This window comes from Phodopus roborovskii, unplaced genomic scaffold (assembly GCF_943737965.1).
Source record: "Phodopus roborovskii unplaced genomic scaffold, PHOROB, whole genome shotgun sequence".
Taxonomy (NCBI): domain Eukaryota; kingdom Metazoa; phylum Chordata; class Mammalia; order Rodentia; family Cricetidae; genus Phodopus; species Phodopus roborovskii.
In genome coordinates this window covers 43,611,664-43,635,406 of record NW_026126480.1, presented here as the reverse complement: position 1 = coordinate 43,635,406, position 23,743 = coordinate 43,611,664, and the positions used below count along the sequence as shown (strand labels likewise).

The following is a 23,743-nucleotide window of genomic DNA, read 5'->3' as shown; positions in this document are numbered from 1 at the left end:
ATAGGGAAGGAGAGGTCCTGCTCAGCCCAGAGCCAACCCTGGGTGCAGCCAGTGGTGATGATAGGAGCCCCTGTCTGCTTTCACCCTACACGGTGGACACCAGCTTATGCCTCTGGATTGAACTCAGAGCTCTGGGATGTGAGAGAAGCTTGGTGACTTGTTCACCTGTAGGAGGCAGTGACCAACCCTGGGGTTGTCCCCTTACATACTATAAACAAACAAGAACAAATGGTGCACATAGGCAGGCATGATCAGTGCTCCATGGAGAAATAAGGCCTTTATATTTTCATATCTCTTTTTAAAAATTACCCAAACTGCATATGTTCAAAGCCTTCGGTGAGTTAGACCAGATGTCTGTCTGTCTTTCTTTCTTTCTTTTACGTTGTGCTCATTTGCTAGGAACCTAAATGCTGTAGGAAGGTCATATTGAAATCAGTATTTCTACATTCACCCTGCCCCCACCCCCACCCTTCCCCTAACCTACTCCTCTCTGGTGGTGTGACCATCACTGTCACCTGGGGTCAGAGGCCTCAGCAGTGTTTGCACCCAAAGTTTCACCAAAGTAAGTTACACTTCAACTTTTTCTTTCTCTCTCTCTCTTTTTAAAATTAAACACCAAGGAGTGGGATGTTTAAAAAACTGTATAAATCTAGATTTTAAGATTTCTTTTCTTATAAACCATCCTAACTTTTTACAAAGAAAATCCTGACATACCTAATGCCTGACAGGAGGTTTACAGTGCAATTGCTTGTGGTCATCCTACTGCTTCTATCTGTGTGTGTGTGTGTGTGTGTGTGTGTAAGACACTTCATTTCAATGATGAAGGGAAGGAAGTTGTTTTGAATTGAGACAGTAGACTCAATTAAGGTCAGTACAGGCAGTTGGGCCAGCAGGAGGGACATTGGAAATTAGCTTGGCTGGATTCTGAGCCAGGCACACAGGCAGATGGACAGCAAGTCGTTCCCTAGGAACACAGCTTTGATGGCTAGTATGAGGATGCTGGAAGCCAGTAAGAATAGATGACCTGGGACCAGCACCTCTTCTCATCAAGTCTACAGTGGTAGAAACACAGCCTTTCATAAGTAAATGCCTTTAAAAATTCACTGGAAAGTCACCATCTATCCTTGTGGATCTGAGACCAAGATCCAGGTTGCAGGATCTGAGATATATATATATATCCATCCATCCACTTGGACCTGAAGGCAATCCTTAATGCTTTAGCCCCTCAAGTGCTAGAAACACAGGTATGCACTGCCATGCCTGGCTCCTTCTTTGATCTTTCAAATGTAAAGACAAACCACATGGCTGAGACCTAGGACTTTACCGAAGCCCCCATGTATACTATTTGCCACGCCCTGATGCCCTGATGCCACAGTTGGTAGGGAGAGTAAATGTTTCCTGATTCTGAGTCCTCAACTGTTTTCTCCACAAGGGGCTTCAATGTTTAGTGTCTTTCACAAACATATTTGACATATTAAGAACTACAATTACAGATGTGTGACATGTGACATCACATGATGTGAATCTAACAGAATTAAGATATTGACTGATATTAGCAGAAATATATAATCTTCCCAGATAATATTGGATCTTAACACATTCCAATTTTTAAAAAGGGCATTTAAGACTTCATACCCTTATAGCAGGTAACCTTTAAAACATAACAAAATATATACAAAGGAATTAAGAAGGGTATTAATGTTCACTAGGAAATAAATTAACTTTCTTTTTTTTTACAAAATATACTGACCATTAAATTAAAAACTATTTTAAGGCAGGAATCTTCATTTGAAATTAGCATAATCAGAAAATATATCGATAAAATCTTGTACCACTTTGTAGCAGAATTCATATTGCTCCTGAAAAGAGAACAAGAGTATATTAATAAGCTGCTTCACACATTCTTGATGCATTCAATCAGAAGATGTCAGTCAGTCTGTTGATGCACCAAAGTCTGTGGTTCCTTCCCACACATCAGCTTCTGTCATGCAATGTAGCTTTTAAGTACAAGACATGTTCTAAACCAAGCTCTTTTTCTATGTAGAAAACATCCATTTTCAGTTTGTTTTCGCTGTATTTTAAGAAAGGTCTTAGGAAAACATCTCTACTTTACATATTGACATTGGAAAGTATTTTGTGCATATGTATGCACATCTGTGTGTGTGCAGGTACACATGTGGGACCCAGAGGTTAACCTCAGATGTCCTTCCTTCCTCAGGTACTGTCCACCTGGGTTTTGAGACAGGGTATCTCACTGGCTTAGAAACTGCCAAATTTTGTGCCTGTGAACCCCAGAAAGCCTGCCTCTACCTCCCAGCTGTGGAATTACAAGTATATGCCATCATTTCCATCCTTTTTTTTTTTTTTTTTTTTAAATACTTATTGTTGGTTTGGGGGAATGAAACTCAGGTCCTTATGCTTTCAAGACCAGTGCTTTATCTTATACCCCAAGGCCAGGAAACAGGTGTGTGTGTGTGTGTGTGTGTGTGTGTGTGTGTGTGAGAGAGAGAGAGAGTGAGAGTGTGAGAGAGAGAGAGAGAGAGAGAGAGATGTTTGTTGTTTTGAGACAGAATCACATGTTGCTAGGCCTAGCCAAGAATGACCCTAAACTCTTAATCTTCCTCCCTCTACCTGCCAAGTATTGGGATTATTCGTATATGCCACCCAGCTGGATGAAAACTATTTCTGAGGTGCGGAAAAATACCCCACAGTTTTAACATTGGAAAATGAAATTTACAGTGCCTAATGTATTACTGGTAAGTAAATGAAAACCACATGGTTTTATATTACTATACATTTCATTTGAATTTGTAAGACTAGATGTTTTAGGTTCATGTAGAGCCTTTCTGTTATCACCATCACAGCATCTACGCGCATGGGTCAGGCTGCCTGTCAAGAGCATTGTGGAGAGAGAGCAGGTGGGAGAGAAAGCCTAATGAGGAGGCTCTGGGAAATCATAAAGAGAACAGCTTTTAAACCTCCACTTGCTCCTTTGGCAGGAAGCATGTCTGAATTCAGTGTGGAATCTCTCCCTCTACCCAGGAAGAGTGCAGCCAGTAATGAAAGAGAATATGCAGAGCAATTGGATGTTAGGAGACCTCCCCCAGGGCAAGACCCTCAGAGGGGCCTTGAGGTTGAGTGAGACTTTCCAAAGGCAAACAGACTAAATGCAACAGTGGAGCCGGGAAATAACAAGCAGCAGAGCTTTGAACTTCAGGGCTGCTTTTGAATTCTGTAACACTGTTTTTAAATGGAAAAAAAATTTGGGCATGAGCTCCTCCCCTTGAGTCTTGCTGGGGAAACTTCCCCCTAAGACCAACAGGGTGGGAGGGAGGGTGAATGGCTGCAGTTGGGTCAGGTACTCTGGGAAATGAACCCTCCTGGCCCTCCCTTACAGCAGGCTACCCTTTAATGAAACTGACATCAAATACATGAAACAATTCTCGACTCTTCTGGAACATCAGATCATTCAGAGTCTTACCAGCGTTTGCACCATGTGTGGTCTCTGAAGTCTTAAGCTCTTCACAGCTTGAAACACATCTAGGAGTCCCTCAGCTTTCACTCGTTCCAAAATGTTGCTGAGTGCTATGAATGTACCTGTCCGCCCTGCTCCCGCACTGTGGAGGGAATGTGCATAGTGAAGGCAAAGCAAGCAAGGGTATGCATGGGGAAGAGACCTGAGCATGCACTTACCACCACCCCACCCCACCTCACCCCACCCTACCCCACCCCCCGTGTGCCAGGGCAGAGTATCAGTCACCGAGAGGCCCCAGCATCTTTGTGTTTGATGCTGTATGTGTTCATATACATGTAAATGTTTGTGTGTGCGCGCATGCATGCAGAGATCAGAGGTCTATGTTTGTTGTCTTACTCTATAGCTTTCCACCTTCTTTTTAGACAGACTCTTTCAATGAACCTAGAGCTCACTGTCTTGGCCAGGCTGGCTGGTCCCCATGCCCCCAGGCATTGGCTTGCCTATGTCTCACTAGCACTGAAGATCACAGATGTGCACCAGTTCACAAGGCTTTTTATGTGGCTAAAGGCTCATGCTTATGCAGCAAAACACTATATTGACTGAGCCATCTCCCAAGCCCCTTGACTGCAGCTTAAAGGATAGCTTATACACACAATACAGCAAGATCCAGCAAACCGTACCCCGCTTACTTCCACTTAAAAGCCTCCCAAGTTGTTCCCATCCATTTCAGGTGCTGCCTGACTACTACGCTTAGGGATGGCATGATAGGAAGCTCTCTCCTAGGAACTGTGGGCTCTTCAGAAGATGGCACTTGGTCTGATGAGCCAGGCCACTCAGGAGAGGTCTGGGAGAGGCTAAAGGAGGCACCAGGCCAACATTTTCTAGTGCCCTCTGGAGGGACATGGCTGTCCTGGGCCTCTTGGAATCTCCACAAACGTGGGCCTACTCTGACGTTCAAGACCTGCTGTTGTGGCCCCCATGGCTGTTACCTACTGTCTCAGGCTTGCAGAATTTATCTCCAGCATCCCAGACCAAAGAGACTCATTTCTAGCTCCTTTTCAGGGAGCCACTGGGAAGACTCCTGGGACTGAAAACTGAAGTGTGAGCGCCACTTGCTGGCCAGGCATGGAGTATACTAGGTGGGTTGTCCATGAAGGGAGAGTAGCCCTCATTAAACAGGGGCTCTTTGGACATCAAGGGTAATGAATGGAAATAAAGGATGCCCTAAGGTGTGAGTCAAATCTTCAGGAAATGAAACGATCACAGCTCCAACAGCTAGTGAGAATCACCCCAAAATAAAAGCTTCCTAAACTGCTTGTCAGGGCTTTGCAGATGTGGCTAAGATCATTGCAGTAGGTTGCACAGTGCTGGCGGGACCTGCCCAGTCAGGGATGCAGGGGAGCTATGGATCTGTCCTACATCCACTCTTTCTCCATTTGTTGTGTGCCATAGGCCTGGCTAGAAGTTGTCTCTAGCCACATCAGGAATGTGTCTTTACCCTTGAGCCTGATTATGGCTATATGAGTGGTGGAACAAGTTTACTTTAGAGATTCAACACTGGGGAGATGATTCGGCCAGAAAAGTACACGCTGTGCAAGCATGAGACCTTAGTTCAATTTCCAGATACTCCAGAAAAAAAGCTGGGCATGCCCTGGGGCTCCCTGGCTAGCCAGCATAGCTTAATTAGCAGATACAAAGCCAACTGAAGGTGTTCACACCTGAGGAGGGACACCTGGCTTGACCTCTGACCTTCATGGATTACACTTATGTAACCTCATGATCATACACACACAGATACAGGGGTGGACATTTTCATGGCATCTTCATATTCCATCCTGTGCATTCAGTCATCTGCACTGAATGTTTTCCAAGCCAGAAGAGAGGAGAGAAGGTGGGCAATAGGGATGGGGCAGCCAGAGAGAGACAGAGCTGGGAGTCAGAGTTAACACAGACTAGCTGAAGTCCAGAAGGGTACCTGAGGGCTTTTCCTGGGAAGTTTGTGTGACTTCAACAGGACATAGTAGTACCCTGTGCCCATTCTGACTCCTCCCAGGATGTGTGTTCCTGCGTGTAAGGGAAGGTGACTCACAGTCTAGGGAAGCAATCCCCTGGGAGCAGCTGTCCAGCTCCCCCTAGCTGCTAAGTAGGTCTCTAGCCAGCACAGGGGCATGTGGGGGAGGGGCAGTTCACCTGCAGTGCACGGTGATGGGGTGGTTGCCTGTCTGCTGCTGCTGCCTCTGCACTGCTGCAATGAGGTCGATCATGCCTTTGCCCTCAGCTGGGATTCCGACCTCCGGCCAGCCATGGAAATGGAATTGTCTCACCATGCGGACTTGCTCTTCCTGGCGGGCCAGGGGCTACAGATGGGAGAGAAGTCTCAGTGAAAGTTGTCCCATATCCTGCCAGGGGTCTGCCTGCCTGCCCATGAATCCTTCTGGGTCTCAAAGCCCCACCTAGGCAGTCCAGGGGCCTGGCTAGCAGCGACTATATTTCCTTCTAGATCTCCAGTAGCTCAGCCCAGCCCTTTCAGGGGTCTTGGTGGCTTCCTTCAGAGATTAGGCTCACATTTCTTGGGAAGTTTGGTTCTGAGTTCCCATTAAGGACTAGAGACAAGCCCAGCGTCCAAGGCAATCCACTACTGGCCCTGAGGGAACAAGTATTTGCACAAGTACACCTTTTCTGAACTGACTGTCTCAGTTCAGAATTGAGTCCAGCTTGTGAGCTCTTTTACCTCTCATTGAGCCAGACAGCCTAGACTTTCCGTGGTCAGGGTTCAAGGTCCAGTGTGGACAGGGACACTTAGAGGTTCTGGAAGGGGCCTAGGGGACCTCTCTACCTTCTTTCCGGTCCTTTGTCATTCCATCCCCAGCCCAGTAAATTAACATCTTTGGCATCATACATCCTCATAGGACACTCACTACCAGATCATCTCCTGGCCCCTTGTGGTTCCCTGGGACTTAGAAACAGGTAGATGGTGACAGGTACCAGGCCCACCCTGATACAGCAGTAAGAACATACCAAGTGATGGTGTTTCCTAAGGTCTACTAGAATTTGGGGGATCACAGACATAATACCTGTTTAAAAGTAACCAGGAAGTCTCGTATGCTGATGGCTTCAGACAAGGTGTCACTCTTTATTTCTATAGTTATATCTCCATGAGTCACTGAGCCCTCTGTTGGCCAATACTGGTAGCATTTATCCTAGGGGGAGAAAATAAAATGTTTTGTTGTTACCACTTAAGGTGCAGAATTGATGTGGGGTCATTTCGTGTGACCAGAAAATCTGACGTGAACATGGATCTGAATTCCACTAGTGTCTGTTGACCATGAGCAGAGAACAGGTCTGGAAGGATACCGATACATGGAACCTTGATAGGTGAGAGAACAGAAGATGTATTCAGCCGGTGGAATGTTGTGAGATATGTGTTTACACTGTGTGAAGATGTGTCACTGTGATTGGTTTAATACGGAGCTGAATGGTCAATAGCTAGGCAGGCGAGAATAGGCGGGACTTCCGTGCAGAAAGAGTAACTCGGGATGAATCTAGGTATGTGAGAGACACTAGCGAGACACTGAATTAATTGGACATATGGTGCAGAGAAGAGGCGACTGAGTTACCTGACAGAATTTAGATTAATAGAAACAGTTTATTTTAAGTTATAAGAGCCAGTTGTAAAAAAGCCTAAGCTGAGGCCAAGTTTTCATAATTAATAACAAGTTTTTGTGTTGTTACTGGGGAGCTGGCAATTCCGAAGTCTCTGACTACAGTGAAACTAGAAGATTAATCCCTGATTCACTGGGCAAGGTTGACATGAACACCGCAGCTTCTCCTAGAATCAGGCCAGTAAACAAACAACACTATCCTATATTTCCATCTCGACCTTGGATATTTCTTTACTTTGAAGAACAAATTTTGTGTCTCACTAAATAAGAAGGCACAAAAGACGGAGCCATCCCCGAAGCAAAGACAGAAATATCAGCATCAAATGAAGTTCACATTTTTTTTTCCCATCAATGACCATCATCAAAACTGTAAAAAGGAGGCTGCTGTCTGCAGCAAGATGCTCGCCACACAAAACCAGCACAGGATGAACACCCACCATATGTAAAGAACTCTTAAAGCAATAAGAAGGGAAACAGCCCAGTAGAAAAATAGGTGCTTCTATGCCTGATGGTTAATCTGGATTGACACTTTGATGAGGTTTAGAATCATCCTGGAGAATTACCTAACCTCTTGGGAGGGTGCTTTCCAGAGAGATTCAACTGACAGATGAAAACACACTTTGACTGCAGGTGGTGTCACTCCGTGGACTGGAGTCCTGGGATGGATAAACAGGGGGAAGTGAGTGGATCACATGTGCCCATCTGTCTGCTTCCTGACTACAGATGCAATATGACCAGATGCCTTGTGTTCCAGCTGCCATGGTGGATTCTCTTTCAATTATTGAGCCAGAATAAATCCTTCCTTCCTTCCTTAAACTGTTTTTTTTCCATCAGTAATAGAGGTTAAAAAAAAAAAAAGCAAGGGAAAGCATTTGATACAAGAAAGAAGACATCCATAGATATGTAAGGTGATGGCCTACCTTGTAGGAATGAGATAAATTCCAACAAAAGCCATGGAAAGCTAAATTAGCATTCAGTTAGCAAGGATCAGGGTGCCAGAGAACTCCAGGCACTCTCAGAACACTAGGCATGCCAATGAATATGTCTTATTCATTGCTGATACTCACTTTAAAAACCACTTTGGAGCAACCAGCAATTCTCATTCTTGGACAATCTGCAATCTGACATTTTCTCTACCTGGCACCTGCTAACTACTGGTAGCATCACCGTTTATTAGGCAATAGGATGGAATTGGGCCCACTGTCAAGGATGTAAGAAGGGCTGAAGAAGTGGGTGCAGGATGTGTGATCTTTATAGCAGACTATAAGGAAATGTGGCTGAGTCACAGTCACAGATGTAAGCCTAGAAAACAAACAGCCAAGTCACTTCTATTTAGAATAATCAAGTCTCAGAAGACTACACACAATGGAATTCTTTATAGAAAATTGCAACAGAAGTAGAATAAAGTAATTGTTTCTTTAGGTATGAGTGTGTGTGTGTGTGTGTGTGTGTGTGTGTGTGTGTGTGTGTGTGTGCGCGCGTGCGCCCACTCGTGCATGCGCACGCTCCCCCCACCCCCTGGGGGGTTATTGCCTGTTCTTGAATTTACCTTGTAGCAGAGGGTAAGAGAAATTCTCTAATCCTCCTGCTGCCACTTCCCAAATACTGGGATTACACGTATTGCTACCACATCCAGCTGGTTTAATGCCTGCCTATCAAAACAAATAACATATCTACTACAATAGCTTTAATCAAGAGGACAAAACACCAGGGTTGTAAAGAGTGTGGACACATAGAGCCCCTGAACACCGAGACTGCGAGTGTCAACGGGGATGGGGGCAGAGGCTAAGAGCAGGCTCTGCTTATTTTCAGAGGACCAGAAGGCTCTCAACACCCATATCAGGCAACTCAGTGCTGCCTGTAGCTCCAGCTTAGGGGATCCGACTCCCTCTTCTGGTCTTTGTGCACACCAGCATTCCTGTGCATGTTCCCCTCCCCAGCATATAGTTTAAAAATCTTGAAACTATGGAATGATCAAAGTTTATGATATGGAGTTACATTATAAGGAAGTTATTTCACTCATACGTTTGTAAGCAAGAAACACAAAAGTTAGTCCTACACAAACACTTGAGCACAAACACCCACAGCAGCAGAATGCAAACAGCCCCAAGGTAGAAACAGCACAAGTGCCCATCAACTGGTGAACAGGGAAATGCAAGTTGTATAGCCATTCACAGGACAGATTACTGTCAATAAAGAAGTCTGTACTGAGTGCTTAGTCGTCCATGGGACATCTGTATTAACCCCGCTCCCATCCAGGCCCCACCCTGGCTCAGGGAAGAAACTCACAGAAGCGAGGGCAGGAAGCACTTAAGAACCAGAAATGGGGAGGAGCATATGACATGTTGCCTCTGGACACGGCATAGCCATTCCTTTCACGAACTCACCGCAGCTGTAGTTCTGGCTCTAGACCCACTCAAGAGCAAGCTAACAAAAGCAGTCCACATCCCAACAGGTAGCATTAATTGGGACTCGGTGGGTTAACAAGAAAAAGGAAAGGAGAGGAGAGGGGGCCATGCTGGGGGCACCTGAGGGAAGAGGGAAAGGAAATTGGGGAGGTATGATCAAGATACATTGCTTATGTATGGTAAATGGTTAAAGAAAAGGATGAAGTCCAGATTTATGCAACCAAAGGATGAGCTCTAATGACATGATGGCACATGAGGACCCACTCCTGAAACAGCTCACATTGTGTGACTGCATTTATAGCAGGGTCCAGAAGAGCCAGTCAGTAGAGTCAAGGGTCTGGCCAGTGGTTGTCTGGGCCTGGGGGTGACTCTTAATGGAACAGTTTCTTCTTCAGGTGGTGACCACACTTTGGAGTTAGACAAAAGATATGTTTGCCCAGCACTGTGAACACATTAAACCCTAACAAATTGTTCCCTTAAAAAGATGGATTGCTTTCTGGGGGAAACAGCTCAATAAAGTTTTTGTGTTTTTACATTTTTTAAAGATGTATTTATTTTATGTATATGGTACTCTATCTGTATATACACCTGTATGCCAGAAGAAGGCATCAGATCCCATCCCAGAAGGCTGTGAGCCCCCATGGGATTGCTGGGAATTGAATTCTGGACATCTGGAAGAACTGCCAATGCTCTTAACCAATGAGCGTCTCTCCAGCCCAAGTTTTGTTTTTTAAAGCGAAGAAATCAAAATATAGATTCAGGGTCATGGCTATGTCTTGGGGTAGCACTTAGACACTCAGTACTAGTAAATTACGCATATTTTTCTGGGTTTGTGACATTATCAGGCCATAGGTGGATCGCGGGAAAATGGAAATGCCGAAGTCATCCTACTTCACTAGGATAGCAACCAGGGGCATAGATCAATGTCAGCCTTTATGTGTTACAAACAGTAAGTAAATGCCTTTTGCATTCACAGTCTGTGACCTTGACATTTAAAAAAAATGGTGGAACATCAAGGCAAGTGTAAAGATATGTGAGGCCAAGACTATTTATGTCTAACACCTTTCCATCCATCAAAAGCAAAGATGAAGGACCATCTCAATCATCCCTCCCTTCCTCCCTCTCTCCCTCCCTCTTTCCCTCCCTGCCTCCAACCCTCCCTCATTCCCTCCCTCCTTCTGTGCCTCCCCCCCTCCTGCCCACCCTCCCGTCCTCCCTCTTCAGTCCTCCTGGCTGGTCTCACCCACGTGTTCACTGCTGAGGCAATCATACCATCAGCTACCCCCTCACATGCACCCAGTGCACAGAGCCTGCTCACCTGCTCCCGCTCCTGCACCTCGGTCAGCATGACGATTGTGTGTGATTTCCACTCCCACACCATCCTCCAGAAGTCCTCAACTGTGTGAGCCAGAGGCCCCTGTGTGGCCATGAAGTAGTCCTTCTGCCTGTAGCCCTTGAGGGAAGCAGAGGTTAGGGGTGAGCTACCACCTGCACAGTCCCTGAGGGCAGCCCTAGGCTGAGATCAGCAACTCCAACATTCCATGGCCTGAACCGAAGGCCTGCTGTCACTGGTACATGTCCCAGCCCACTGATGCACCCCAGAAGGAGGAGCTACCCCTTCATCAAGGGGCAGAGCACATCTTGTCTTCAGAAGCTGAGGTTATCTCTAAGGGCCATCAAAGGCTCCAGGTTACCAGGACAGCACTGAGTGGCCTTGATTCTAACAGGCATTTGTGTGTCACAGCTAGATTCCCATCATAGTGGCGCAGAGGGCCTGGGAGTGGAGCTAGAGCGGGGGCTTCCGGTCTCAACACCTCCATCTGTTTACTCAGTGCAGACAGAAGTGCTAATTGACTGTTGGCTGCAAAGTTCTTTCTTGTCTCTTTCTCTTCCAACTCCACTGTGCATGGAGACGGGCCCCAGCTTGTCCCTAGACAGGCGATCGCCCATTCTATGTGGGATCAAGTCACAGACATCACTCAACAGCAACACATGCTCTGCACATACAACTGTGGTGTCACACACATGCAAATGCGGAGAAGCTGTCCATTAAAGGTCATGTGGAAACAGCCAATTAGTCAGAATGAGACTAGGCCCCAATTCTAAAGCTCATTATTTGTTGATTTTTGTCTTTTAAAGATTCATCGCTTTTAATTTTATGCATATGATTGAGTGTTTGCCTACATGTATGTATGTGTACCATGTACATGCCTGGTGCCCATGAAGACCAAAAGAGAGATTCAGCTCTCTTGAAGCTGATGTTCCAGTGGTTACAACTAAACCCAGGCTGTCTGCAAGAGCATCAAGTGTCCTTAGCTGTTAAGTCATTTTCCTCTTTTTCTTTTTGAATTGCTGAAGCAGGATCTCATGTAGTACGAGCTAGTCTCAACATTCCCATGTAGCTGAGGCTAGCTTTGAACCCCTGATACTCCTGTCTCTAATTTCCAAATGTTGGGATTACAGGTGTGTACTAACACAATTGACTCACTATTTGTTACTTTAAAACCGAGTAATTCTGCCAAGAAAATGGTGTAAAGCAATGTTCACACTCCAGGAGGGGAGTCACACGTTGCACCAAACACACAGGGCTGTAATACATACATCTATGAAGGATGCGTTGATATAGTCTGTGTATTCTTGCCCTCTTTTCATGGAGAGAATTACCCGGTTGAAGTCATCTGCAAAGAAGGATTTCCTGTTAGTGTACATGCCACCCTGCCTTATAGTCAAGGTTAATGTCGGCTTGACAAGGTCTAGACTCACAAGAAGATAGGCCTCTGGGCAAATGGTAGGGGTTACCTTGGTTACATTAATTGATGTGAAGACCCATATTAACTATGGGCAGAGTCATTCTCTGGCCAGGGAATTCTATACTATGTGAAACTGGAAAAAAGGCTGAGCAGCAGCATGTGTACATTGCTCTTAGCTTCCTGACTGTGGAAGTCATGTGGCCAGCTACATCAAACTCACACTGACTTGACTTCCCCACCATGATGGACTGTATCTTAGAACCATGAGCCAGAGTCTTATCTGCCTTCAGTTGTTTTGTCAGGGCATTTCATCAGGAAAAGAAACTGAGGCACAGACCAAAACTTAAGAAAGACAACTCTTAGGAAAGTTTCCACTATCAAATAGGTTCATAATGTGGTTTGGGAGAGCTCTGAAAACAACCCAATTGTAATTTTCACTTTTCAAGAATCGGTGAATTATGTCCCCCAATAGAAGCATTTAAAAATACTGCCTCTAGGAACAAAGGGAGGGTGACAGGAGCTAGGGCTGCCAGAGTACATACTGAGGCCACAGAGAAGGGATGGAAGCTAAGGGTGGATTGACTAGTGTCTGGAACTCTCTGCTTCTGGAGAAGATAGAACCATGATGAGAAGGCCTATTCAATGGTGGTGAGCAGTTGATGACCCTCAGCTCCATGGAGGAGAGCATGAAGAAACATTGTGTGTGGTATGAATTGCCTTCTCTTCAGGCCAGTGCTTCCCACATGTCTCCCTGGTTGTGTGTGCCTAGATTTCTTTTTGTTCCTCACCTGTGGGGGGCAGATGTGGGTACCTGGGTCTTTGCCTCAGTCATCCCAATCCTCGACACAGGCCAGAGTTAACTTGACCCCACATCAGTGCTATGTAGTTCCCAAGGCAAATGTTTTGTTTCTTGAAGGACTTAGCTGAATTCACTTTTGTCTGATTTAGTCCTTTGACATGCACACATTCTTGGTCATGCTATTGCTATTTACTCTTACCTGTGTAAGGGTGGGGGGCGGGGGAGGTGCCTCCAGGTTCCAGAGAGCACTAGTCATATTGAGGAAGCTTCTTAGGTTCCAGTGAACCCTCCCTATAAAGCTCTAGACTTGCCTTTGAGCTATATTCTAGGCACCTGAGACCCACATGGGTCTGTGCAGGTTCCCCAGAGTGCTCCAGATGGGTCCCTTCCTTCCTGGCACTGGACAGAGCTCCCAAGTGCCAAGAACTGGACAGGAGACACTTGCTCCCTAGCATGATGTTCAAAGGTGGGTGGTTCAGGACCTGAGACCTCCATGCCCACTGGCTTACATGGGATGATCTGGATGACACGGGCCTTCTTCATGTTGGCGGGCAGGTTGCCCGTCCTCATGTTCTCCTTCATGATTCGCACGTTGGTCAGTTTCTGCAGCCAAGACATGTAGTTAGAGCAAAGGATAACAGACCTAAGGCAGGGGACCTGCTCAGAAATTTGTCACCATCTCCAGAAGTTGCCTTGACATTGGGAGACTAAGTGATCCTACATGCAGCTTGTACTGTTATTCTTTCCTGGAAGTCAACAACCCAAGACCCATCTCCCATCTCCTAACTTTCTGACCTGAAGGCTTCATTTAAGTAGATGCCATTTTCCCTGGAGCCTCAGCCATCCACTCCAGGGCAAGAAAGGTGCCTTGCTGCACTCATCCTGAATTCTTTAAGGGTGTGGAAGATTCTTTGAAGCACTCACCCTAAACTCTTCCTCCAGCCCGATCTTGTCAAAATGGTTGGCTGTGCCATGTAGGGTCTGTAGGTGCCTCTCCAGGGAGGACACATCCAACTCTGTGTCCCCATAGAGGTAGTACTCCAGTAAAGCTTGGTAGATGAATGTATACTGTACCTGTAGGGAGACAGGAGATGCTGCTCAAGTCTGCTCTGGGTCCAGGGAAGTGCTTGCTTCTGCTGGTAAGAGAAGGCTAAAGGGCAAGAGTCCATTAATGATTATGTAGACTGGTCGTCTGGGGTAAAATAAAATGACAGTTATGGCCACTGCCTCCATGGGGACTTCCGGGGCCATGCCAGCTGCTAGAACTACCCACATGGCATATGAACATATGAAGGATTGAGGCTCTGTGGGAGGAGGTAATGACAGAGTGGGAGGGACATGGGGTCTGACACTGGGCATGCTGATAGCCTGTGGCTATCAAACCTGTGCCTATAAGCTAGGCCTGGTAGTGTAGGTCTAAAATTCCAATTATCCAGGAGGCTGAGTGAGATGTGATGATCACAAGCTCAAGGGTTGCCCAGGTGACAGAGCTGGGTCAAGGTCAGGCTGAGCAGCTCAGTAAGACCAAGTCTCAGGAAGTAAAAAGATGGCTGAGAATACAGCTCAGCTGTAGAGTGAGTTTACATGACAGACCCGGGTGCAATGCCTCATACTGTAAAAACAAAACAGCAACAAGAAAAAGTCACAGTAAAGACATGTTTTTAATGGGCCTGTGGAGTGGGCAAAGGCACCTGAGTGCTCTTCAATGCTTCCTAGGCCAGGGCAGGAAGAGGTGCCACTCACATCCGTCTGGACCATCTGAGGGCGCTGATTGCGGATTCTAGACACAAATTCAAAGACATCCACCTTCTGTTCTGAGTGTATCATGTCCATCATGGCGTCGATCACAATGAAAGTGCCTGTCCGGCCCACGCCCGCGCTTCAGGGAGGAGAAAGATGCCACCTCGTAAGTCACATTCCCTTGAAGTAAATGACAAGCCTGGGAAGATGCCTGAACCTGGGGACAAAGGACACAGCCTAGGGCAAAATTAAGTAGGGTACAACTTGGGAGAAAAGGAGCAAATCTATGCAAGGCCACCAGAGGGCAATGCAGCCCCAGCATTTAGCATTTAGCTGAAGACTAGAGTTACTGAAGCCCTGTGCGTGTGTGTGTGTGTGTGTGTGTGTGTGTGTATGTGTGTGTGTGTGTGTTCCATTATTCCTACTCCCAAACACTTTCTTCTTATTAACACCAATGTGGTTGTGTCCTCTTATGGGAACTGAGTGACCCTTGGGGTACCAGGTAGTACATAGGGCAAGGCAGTGGACCTGCCCAGAACTCCCACACCTGCCACTGACCTGGGCCTGTCAGCTTTGAAGAGGTTTACATATTGCAGTTCTGGTCAGACATCACTGGGGCAGGTGTTCCAGTGACCAAGTGGGGTACTGTTGTGAAGCTTCAGTTCCCCAGCCCTAGTTCCGCTCATCCAACACTGCCCCACTAGCCACACACAGCCTTCCCATCCCCGCACCGTGGCTGCCTGCAAAGGTCCTGCCTCTCCCTGCATACCTGCAGTGGACCACAATGGGCCCAGCATGTGAGGGGTTGAGTGTCTTCACTTTCTTCAGGAACTTCAGCATTCCGATGGGAGTGAAAGGTACCCCAAAGTCAGGCCAGCTGGTGAAGTGTAGCTGTGAGACCAGCCGTGGGGCTTTGCAGGTGTCAGGGAGTTGCTGCAAGGGAGAAGAAAGAAGTGAGAGGTGGACCTCCTTACTCTGACCACTCAGCGTCTCCTCCTGAAGGACAGCTGGGGCTCATGCCAGGTCAGTGTCCACAAACACAGAGAACCCTGGAACACAGACAGGGGTGCCATACCAGATGTGAACACATACAGCTCTTAGATGGCAAAGGGCTCGCGCAGCTGGTTATTCCCAGGCCAGAATCCCTGTAGCCACACATTCCCAAGGCTGATCCTAATGCTCAGTCGCCTCTGTCTGAACAGTCCCACCTCCTGGGGATCTGGTTTTTTGTTTTCTAATTTTTATTATTTTTAAATTAAAAAATAATTTAGACTAGCATATTCTTTAACTCTCAAAGAGTCTGTGTGGGAAGAAAAGATGAAGGCTCAGCCTACACACTGGAGACCTCCAGACCCTTCCTCATAAATTCCCCAAGCCTTTGTAGCATGGTTCTCCTGCCCCTGATGGTTGAGGAAGACAATACTAGTGTGTTTAGAACTCTCTGTGCATGTGTGAGTGTGGGTGGGTGGGGGCTGTGCAATACACACTTGCATACATGAGTATTCTGTGTATCTAGGAGAGAGGCCAGCAAGGGCTAATAACTTTTGGATGGCTCAGAGCATGCTAGGTACATGTGCTATTACTGAGCCACACCCCCAGTCCATCCTTTCAAAACCTTCTGCAGTGGCTTCTAGAAACTTTTGTTCAAATTTGCAGACTAATCACAGCATGGCTCTACATTTGTTTCTGATAAAATGGCTTGTTCTTCAAGTCTTCATTTCACCATCCTTGTTTTGTTCACAGGCATTTTTATTGAAGGCTGTCTTGAAAAGCATGAAAACATGGAGGAGATTCTGAACATAATTTTGATACTATTATAAAACAATCTTGTCACTGGACATGGTGGCTCACATCTTTAATCCCATCGCTCGAGAGGCAGAGGCAGATGGGTCTCTGTAAGTCTGAAGCCAGTGTGCTCCATACAGAGTCCTAGGCCAGCCTGGATCACATAATGAGACCCTGTCACAAACAGACAAAGTCTTGTTTCACAATGCAGGTACACCCTTAGTGAGAATTCCTGCCCTGCTGGGAGTAGGGCGAGGTGGGACAGCTCTTCACTCTGTAAAGCCCCCGCCCCCAACCTAGCTCCCGAGAAGACATGAGACATTCATGTGTACCGGATGGATGCAGAACTTGCGGATGGTGTAGTCCACCAGAACCACGCAATCCTCCACACACACCCGGATGTTCCCATAGGTCCAGCAGCCCTGGTCTGGCCAGTACTGGTAGCACTTCTCCTGTGATGAGCAATTGAAGAAAAGAATTAAGACACAGTCCAAGACATGGTCTCCCAATACCGACATATGTTCAAGTGACTCAGGTCAGCAGTTAGCTCCCCAGGAGCTGAGACGATGACCCTGTGGGAAAGCAAGGCCTCACAGGTGAACCAACCAGTGTTTGGGGTTGAACAAGTAATGCCCCATTTGCTCACTGCCTTACCCTTCACATCCTACTACTCCAGCCATGCCTGCCCATGCTTAACCTATTCCCTTTAGAGCTAGGAAGCCTGACCCCAGCTACCCTCTGGCTGCAGTAAGCCTTGCCCCCATACTCCCAGAATGCCCCCCTTGGGCATTTCAGTTTCCTTCTGGTAAGACCACTCATGCTTGCAACCCTGAGTGCCATTCATGAGGTCACACTAACATGGAAACCTATGAAGTACTCCTGGCCACAGAGGCAGTTCTTTACCCGAGGCAAGCCCCTAAAGGCAGTAAGCTGTCCATCATCATGGTGTGTAGACCAATGGGGACAACCCCAGAGGAGAAAGAGCTGCATAATCTTCCCTGGAGAAATCTCTAAAATTTAGCAAGTCTTCCAGATACCTCACAGCTTGTCCTAGAAATGGCCAGTGTATGGCAAAGCAAGCTGGCCTGTTCTCCAGGATCAAAATGGACCTAAAGTAAAAGGTACCTGACACCATGGACACCAGCATCCTCGTCACAACACTATGGAACAAACATCACTCCTCCCTGTATCCTGACCTAAGCTGGCCTATAGTCATAGGGCATTGAGCGTGGCCTGTACTGACACTTAAAGGGTCTGGTTTGGGTGAGTCTTGGTCCCCCTGTGGCTCTGAGGAATCTCAAGTAATTCTTCCCTGAAAGGGTCCTGTAAAGGGACACGGGTCTCAGGCCCCAGGGAGGTCTTGACTGCCCTACCCTCAGGTCTCACTCAGGTCACAAGATGTCAGTTGCTGGTTTTGCAATGGACTGTCCAGGACGAGGACACTGTGGAGACCACAATGAAAGCCACCAAGGAAAAGGAACTCTCTTGAGAAATGACTCCATCTGAGGTAGTGGAAACTGAGAGAACCAACAGGCAGCCCTGAGTCACAGGGTCAGAAAAACAACAGGAGGCTCTAGGGGAGACTAAGACAATGACACAGAGGGCAGAGGTCCTCTGCCTCTGCTTGGGGCTACAATGGTGGCCTTTTGAAGAAGCAGCAAGACCTGGTCTCTGTGGGCAGTGGGTTACAGAGACCCAAGGGCTCTGATGAGCATCAGTCTCCCTGCTTTCAGAATGGAGGTCCCTCCCCACAGGGCAGGAAACCTATGGCGAGAGCTCCATTTCCCTCCTGTCACTCTTCACATTGGTGACAAAGGGTAAGGGTAGGAGTTATGAAGTAAGCAAGAAGGAGCAATCCCCACTCTGTCCCCACTATTTTCTCCCTGATGGATAAGAAAACTAGACACTGACACTGCAGGCTTTTTCTTATGCTGCTGGGCGTGGAGCCCACTAGTTAGGTGCCCTGGGGACAAGAGTGTTCTGCTGTCTATCGCGTGGGTCCCACCCTTGTTCTCTTGTGCACCCCAAGGCTGGGTGTTCTGTCCAAACCCTGCAGGCCCTGCCCATATCCTCAGCACATGGGGTACTGTGAGGACTAGGCTAGTGCAGAGAGCCTTGGGTGGGAGCCCAACAGGCAGACACCTTCTGCCAAGCTGGGCCTTCATGCTGGAACATGCTAGAAGCACAGTCTACAAGTTGGGTCGCCCCACCTGAGGTAGCTTCCCTCAGGCTTCCAATTCCCCTTTCACTTGCAAAAAGAGCTCTGCACCAACAACACATCTGGCAGGCCTTCAGGTCTCCCTGGGCTGCTGCTCTCCCTTCCAGTCTGCATCTGAGCCAGTTCCTGGCACTGGTGATGGAGATGCGGGCTCAGCAGGCACTACCAGGGTCTGTTTGAAAGGAGACAAGGCAACTGTACCTCTCACTCTTAGATGACGCCTTAAGTTCAGGTGTACACACACCTGCCTTCATGAATCTGTTGTTGGAGAACATGTCTGTGTCTTTAGTCTAGGAAAGGCCTAGGCAATGGTGTCCACTGACAGCCAGGCCCACCACATGAGAAACACACCAATACCTTTCACTCTTATGTCTGGTCTTCTCCAGTGGGGTTAGAGCTACGGGTGGCCAAGATGGTCCTCAGACAAAGAAGGGAAACTATGATTGCTCATGTTGGAGCAGGACAGTGCGGTACAGAAATGTGGAGAAGTGGCTTCAAGATAGGGTGCAGGAAGGCCTGAGTGCTGTTTGAGGCCCACTGATAGAAGAGAGGTGCCCAGGCAGAGGAAGCAGTCAGGGTCTCCCTGGTGAGTGCCAGGTTACAGAGCACAGGAGCTTACCTCCTTCCTCTCCTTCAGGTTCGTCAACATGACAATGGTGGCTGACTTCTGTTCCCAGACCATCCTCCAGAAGTCATTCACTGTCTCCTGTTTAGGGCCTGAGTGCAGAAGGGTGGGTCAGTGTAGAGGAGCCTTCTAAGCTCACCTTGTGAATTCATGGAAGGCTCATACCTTCCCCATGTACAAGGCAGGCCCTGCAACCAGGAAGCTTGCTGTGTAGTCAGGCAGAGTTGATTCCCCAGCGGGGGTGGGGGGGGGATAAAGGGGGAGCACAGGAGGACATCTGAGGGCCATCTCTTCTCTGCTTGTCATAGTAGCTGGAGGCTACCACACACTTAAGTCCCCTAGAGTCACAGCCCAGAAGAACTGGAATGCAAATGTGTGTGTGTGTGAGTTTGTGTGCATGGGAGGGAGGAGAGAGGGAAGGTGAGGGAGAGAGCATGAAAAAGAAGAAACTCCTCTGTCCTTTGTCCACTTCCTGTCTGAATATGACAAAGTGCCTAGGGTTATAACAACTATTTTGCAATCCTGAAGCTAAGAGTTCTATGCTCAGGAGGAGGGGGCAGGGAGATAAAGAAATCCTTCCTTGGCAAGCCAGTGCTCGTGACAGAAATGCAGACCTTTTTTTATGTTTCCACCAACGTTTGACAGCTTTTCTCTCATTTACCGAGGGCACGGTTCCCTGAGTGTAACGTGTGCTTCTATTTCTAGGGAATCGGCCTAGGAGGAGGGGGAGGGGAAGTCTAGTTTCAGCTTCACTGATCCCTGGGGAATTGCTGAACCCTCCTGGAAAGACAGCCTCTGGCAGGTTCTCTAAGCACTGGGTGGGACTAGGTCCAAGGGCAAGGACTTAATTCTGTGGCTGAACCATGGTGGCTATGACATTGAGGTAAAAGACCCTTCAACACATCCTCCCAGCAATGTAGGAGCCCCGGAGCTAAGACAGCTGAGGGAAGTCAAAGTGATCTACTGAATGTGAGTCTCAGGGTGGCAGGAGGGATGACCAGATGGCCCCTGTGTGTGCCATGAAGTCACAAAGGGGCACACACAGCATGGGCGTCTGACACAGTGACACAGTGGTGCTAGCACATGAAAAACCAGTATGAAGCATTGGTATTGTTGGCAGTTAGATAGTTAAATGGCTTTATAAATACATTGCACGAGCCGGGCATTGGTGGTGCACTTGGGAGGCAGAGGCAGAGGCAGGCAGATCTCTGTGAGTTGGAGGCCAGCCTGGTCTACAGAGCTATACAGAGAAACCCTGTCTTGAAAAACAAAAACAAAAAAAAAAACAAAAACAAAAAAAAAAAAAAAAAAGAAAGAAAGAAAGAAAAGAAAAGAAAAAACTGCACAAACATGAACTAAATTGAAAGCTTGCTTGCTTACCTTGAGCTGCTATGAATTTGTTCTTTTCTTTGTAGCCCTAGAAAATGAAGTCAGACCTGTAATTAACCAGGACTGTCTTTGCCCAGGGGACTACTTTGTTCATGGAAGGGGAGGGAAGATTCACCCCACAGAATGTAGGCAACAGGAAAGAGTAATACAGAAACAAAACCCACCAGCAACCTCAGAGACAGGTACTATTTCCTATGGCCTATTGTTTTTTTTTTTTTTATGTGTTTTCCTACACACAGCAGATATAGACATATTTATATTTCTAATTGGGCTCATGCATTGCATACAAAATCCTTTCATTTATTTATATTTTAAGCAAGAAATTTAAAACCTTAAATGATATTTCAAAGAAAACTAAATTTTGTGGCCTATTGTGGTTTGTCTAGTCAGAGGCACTGGATTGTTCTAGTTTGTCGGCACCATAAGGAACTGGACTGAATACCTTCAGTGTCTACAGTGGTCATCAATCATCCCCAGGATCTATTCTCTTTGTGACTTTTGGTGAAGACACAAGCTGGGGAAGTGTGACGGCCTCACACTCTCAGTGAGACCAAACTGCCTGGAGGGTGGTGACCACACATGCTCAGGGTCAGCAAGGAAGACACCCACACATCACGGTTCAGACTCAGCCCCTGAGTACCTAGCATCAGCTTTATGTCAGGCGAGGGGAAAGGAAATCAGTCAACTTACATCTATGTAGGAAGCGTTAATGTAGTCCGAGCAGGGGATTCCATCCACTTGGCTCAAAATCACTCTGGAATGATCATCTGGGAAAAATAAATAACCCCGTGGTGTTAGGACAAGGAGCCACAGGGACCCAGGGTGTCTTTTATCTAAGTGTCAGTCACTGGAAGGACATGACCAGGTTTCCCCTTGAGGTCAGGGTGGGGTGCCTCTGCCTTGCTGATTTCAGCCAGGGGAGGGAAGAGGGGAGGTGGCACCAGGATCACACAGGCAGAACAGCAGATAGTGAAGTGACCACGTTGTCACAATGGGTCCAAATGTTAACAACTGAGGGGTACATAGTGGGACCTCAGGATGAAGAACTAGGCCTTTTTGTTCAGGCTTTCCAGAGGATGTGGAAGTAAAGGGCTTGGGACTCTGAAATCTAGTTCCCATTCTTTACTATCTGTTCCAATGCTGGAAGGAAACTGGGCTCACACCTCTTGGACCATTGACTATGGAGAGTCTAGCTGGCTCAACAGGGTGTTTTCCAGTGTGGGAAAGCAGCCAGAGGTGTGTGTGTATTTGTGGTGCTGGGTGTTATGGGTTACATACACGTGATATGTGTCGAGGATGTGTTCTATGGTATAAGGATGATGTTGTATGATGGGGTGTATGTGTATTATGAGTTATATGTGCTCTATTGTGTGTTGTGGGTATTTTTGTGGTATCATGTGTTACGCATGTGTGGTATGTATATGCTTCAGTGTGCTAAGTATGTGTTGAATGGTAGGCCATGCTGATTGTGAGTTTATTACGTGTGGTACAAGGCACAATGGGCATATACGGGTGTGTTTTGTGTGATGTGAAGTGTGTGGTATGATATGTGTTACAGTGGACTACTTGTGTGGTGTATGTGGTGTGGTATACATATGATGTGAAGTGTTGCAGTGATGTATGTGCATATCAGGGAGCTGTGGCCTGGTTCCTCCGTAACCCTTTCTTCCATGGAAATGTTGTCACTGTGTCAGCACATACTGAAAAAGATGGCTGAAGTAGGAAGGGCTGTAAGCCAAGGCAGGAGGATTGAGAGTTCCAGTCTAGCTTGGGCTTTGGCTATGACCCGCTGTACATGGAAGGCTTTTGGCTGGTCTCTGTGTATTATCCCAGACTCCCTGGCTAAGGTTCATTGCTGAGCCGCATCTGTCCTACTCTGGGCAGAAAGGGGGTTGGGGATGGCACAACTCCGGGACAATTACTAGCCCACCCATGCTGGGCAGGATGATAAACCCCCAAATCCACGGCCACACGTCTAGATATTCCTGCTCAGGGGCTCAGGGCCTCAGGGTGGAAACAGCTGTGGCACATGTCACACTAGCTGAACAGAATTTAGAATGACTTACACTGTGGAACAGTTATAGAAACACAGGACAAAAAATAGCATCTGCACGGACTTAGACTATCACAGCTTCTAAGAGCTTCCTGCTTCTTAATCCTGAAAAGTCATTTGGCTGTCAAAACATCACTTTCTAAAATTACCACCAGTGGCATCTTTCCAGCAGAGGGCCATCATGCTGCTGGCTAGAGAGAGACCCCTCAGGCATGAGTCTAGCCTCTGGACACAGAGCACTGGACTCTATCTTTGGGATTCCCAGGCCAAGGCCAACCCTGTACTCCAGCCCAGGGGCATCTTTGAATCTACTGCAAGTCTGCCCTGGCTTGGAGTAGACTAAGAGAGGTATGGGGCACCTGGAGCTGTGAGCATTGGCTCACACCCCCATCCCACCTTGCAGATGCTAATCTGACCCCATGAGATTCAGCTCACTGCCTTGCCCCAGCAGGACCAACCATTCCATACAGCCAGACATGTCTCTGTGTAAAAGGATGATACTATTGGCCCTTGACAGGCATGAAGTTTCCATGCTATAGAAAACTCAAAGCAACAACAAACAGCTCACCCCTGCTGCAAAACACATCATGTACTTACAGTCCCAGATAACTGTCAATGCCCCAAGTCAGGTGTTACTCCTGGGTAGGCAGGGCTGAGGCTGGTCCTCACCCTGGGGCAGGAGCAAGGGAACTTATGGGGGATATTGAACTGGACTATTTACATGGGGTGAGGGCAGGTTGATTTCCTTCTGTAATGCAAGCCAGCCTTGTGTGCAGCAGAAAGAAGCCAGAAGGCACTCAGCCTGTGCCAGGGTGACTCCTCGGTGAGCTGAGCACCCG

At 47.3% G+C, this 23,743-nt stretch overlaps 1 protein-coding gene across 3 annotated transcripts in view; it reads right to left on the bottom strand.

Moving 5' to 3' along the window:
• Nucleotides 1-599: 599 nt before the first annotated feature.
• Ptpre (protein tyrosine phosphatase receptor type E) overlaps nt 600-23,743 on the bottom strand; it is a 139,540-nt gene continuing 116,396 nt past the window's right edge. For 2 of the 3 annotated variants that reach the window (XM_051193220.1, XM_051193222.1), the window contains 14 exons: nt 21,542-21,618; nt 20,843-20,879; nt 19,457-19,554; nt 16,952-17,071; nt 15,604-15,767; nt 14,838-14,973; nt 14,019-14,168; nt 13,604-13,697; nt 12,147-12,223; nt 10,864-10,998; nt 6,550-6,675; nt 5,666-5,832; nt 3,482-3,617; nt 600-1,859 (listed from right to left, as the gene is read on the bottom strand). In XM_051193220.1, the coding sequence (XP_051049177.1) occupies nt 1,785-1,859; nt 3,482-3,617; nt 5,666-5,832; nt 6,550-6,675; nt 10,864-10,998; nt 12,147-12,223; nt 13,604-13,697; nt 14,019-14,168; nt 14,838-14,973; nt 15,604-15,767; nt 16,952-17,071; nt 19,457-19,554; nt 20,843-20,879; nt 21,542-21,618 (1,592 nt within the window). In that variant the 3' untranslated portion in view covers nt 600-1,784. The remainder of the gene's footprint in view (nt 1,860-3,481; nt 3,618-5,665; nt 5,833-6,549; nt 6,676-10,863; nt 10,999-12,146; nt 12,224-13,603; nt 13,698-14,018; nt 14,169-14,837; nt 14,974-15,603; nt 15,768-16,951; nt 17,072-19,456; nt 19,555-20,842; nt 20,880-21,541; nt 21,619-23,743) is intronic. The other variant, XM_051193221.1, reaches the window with a different exon arrangement.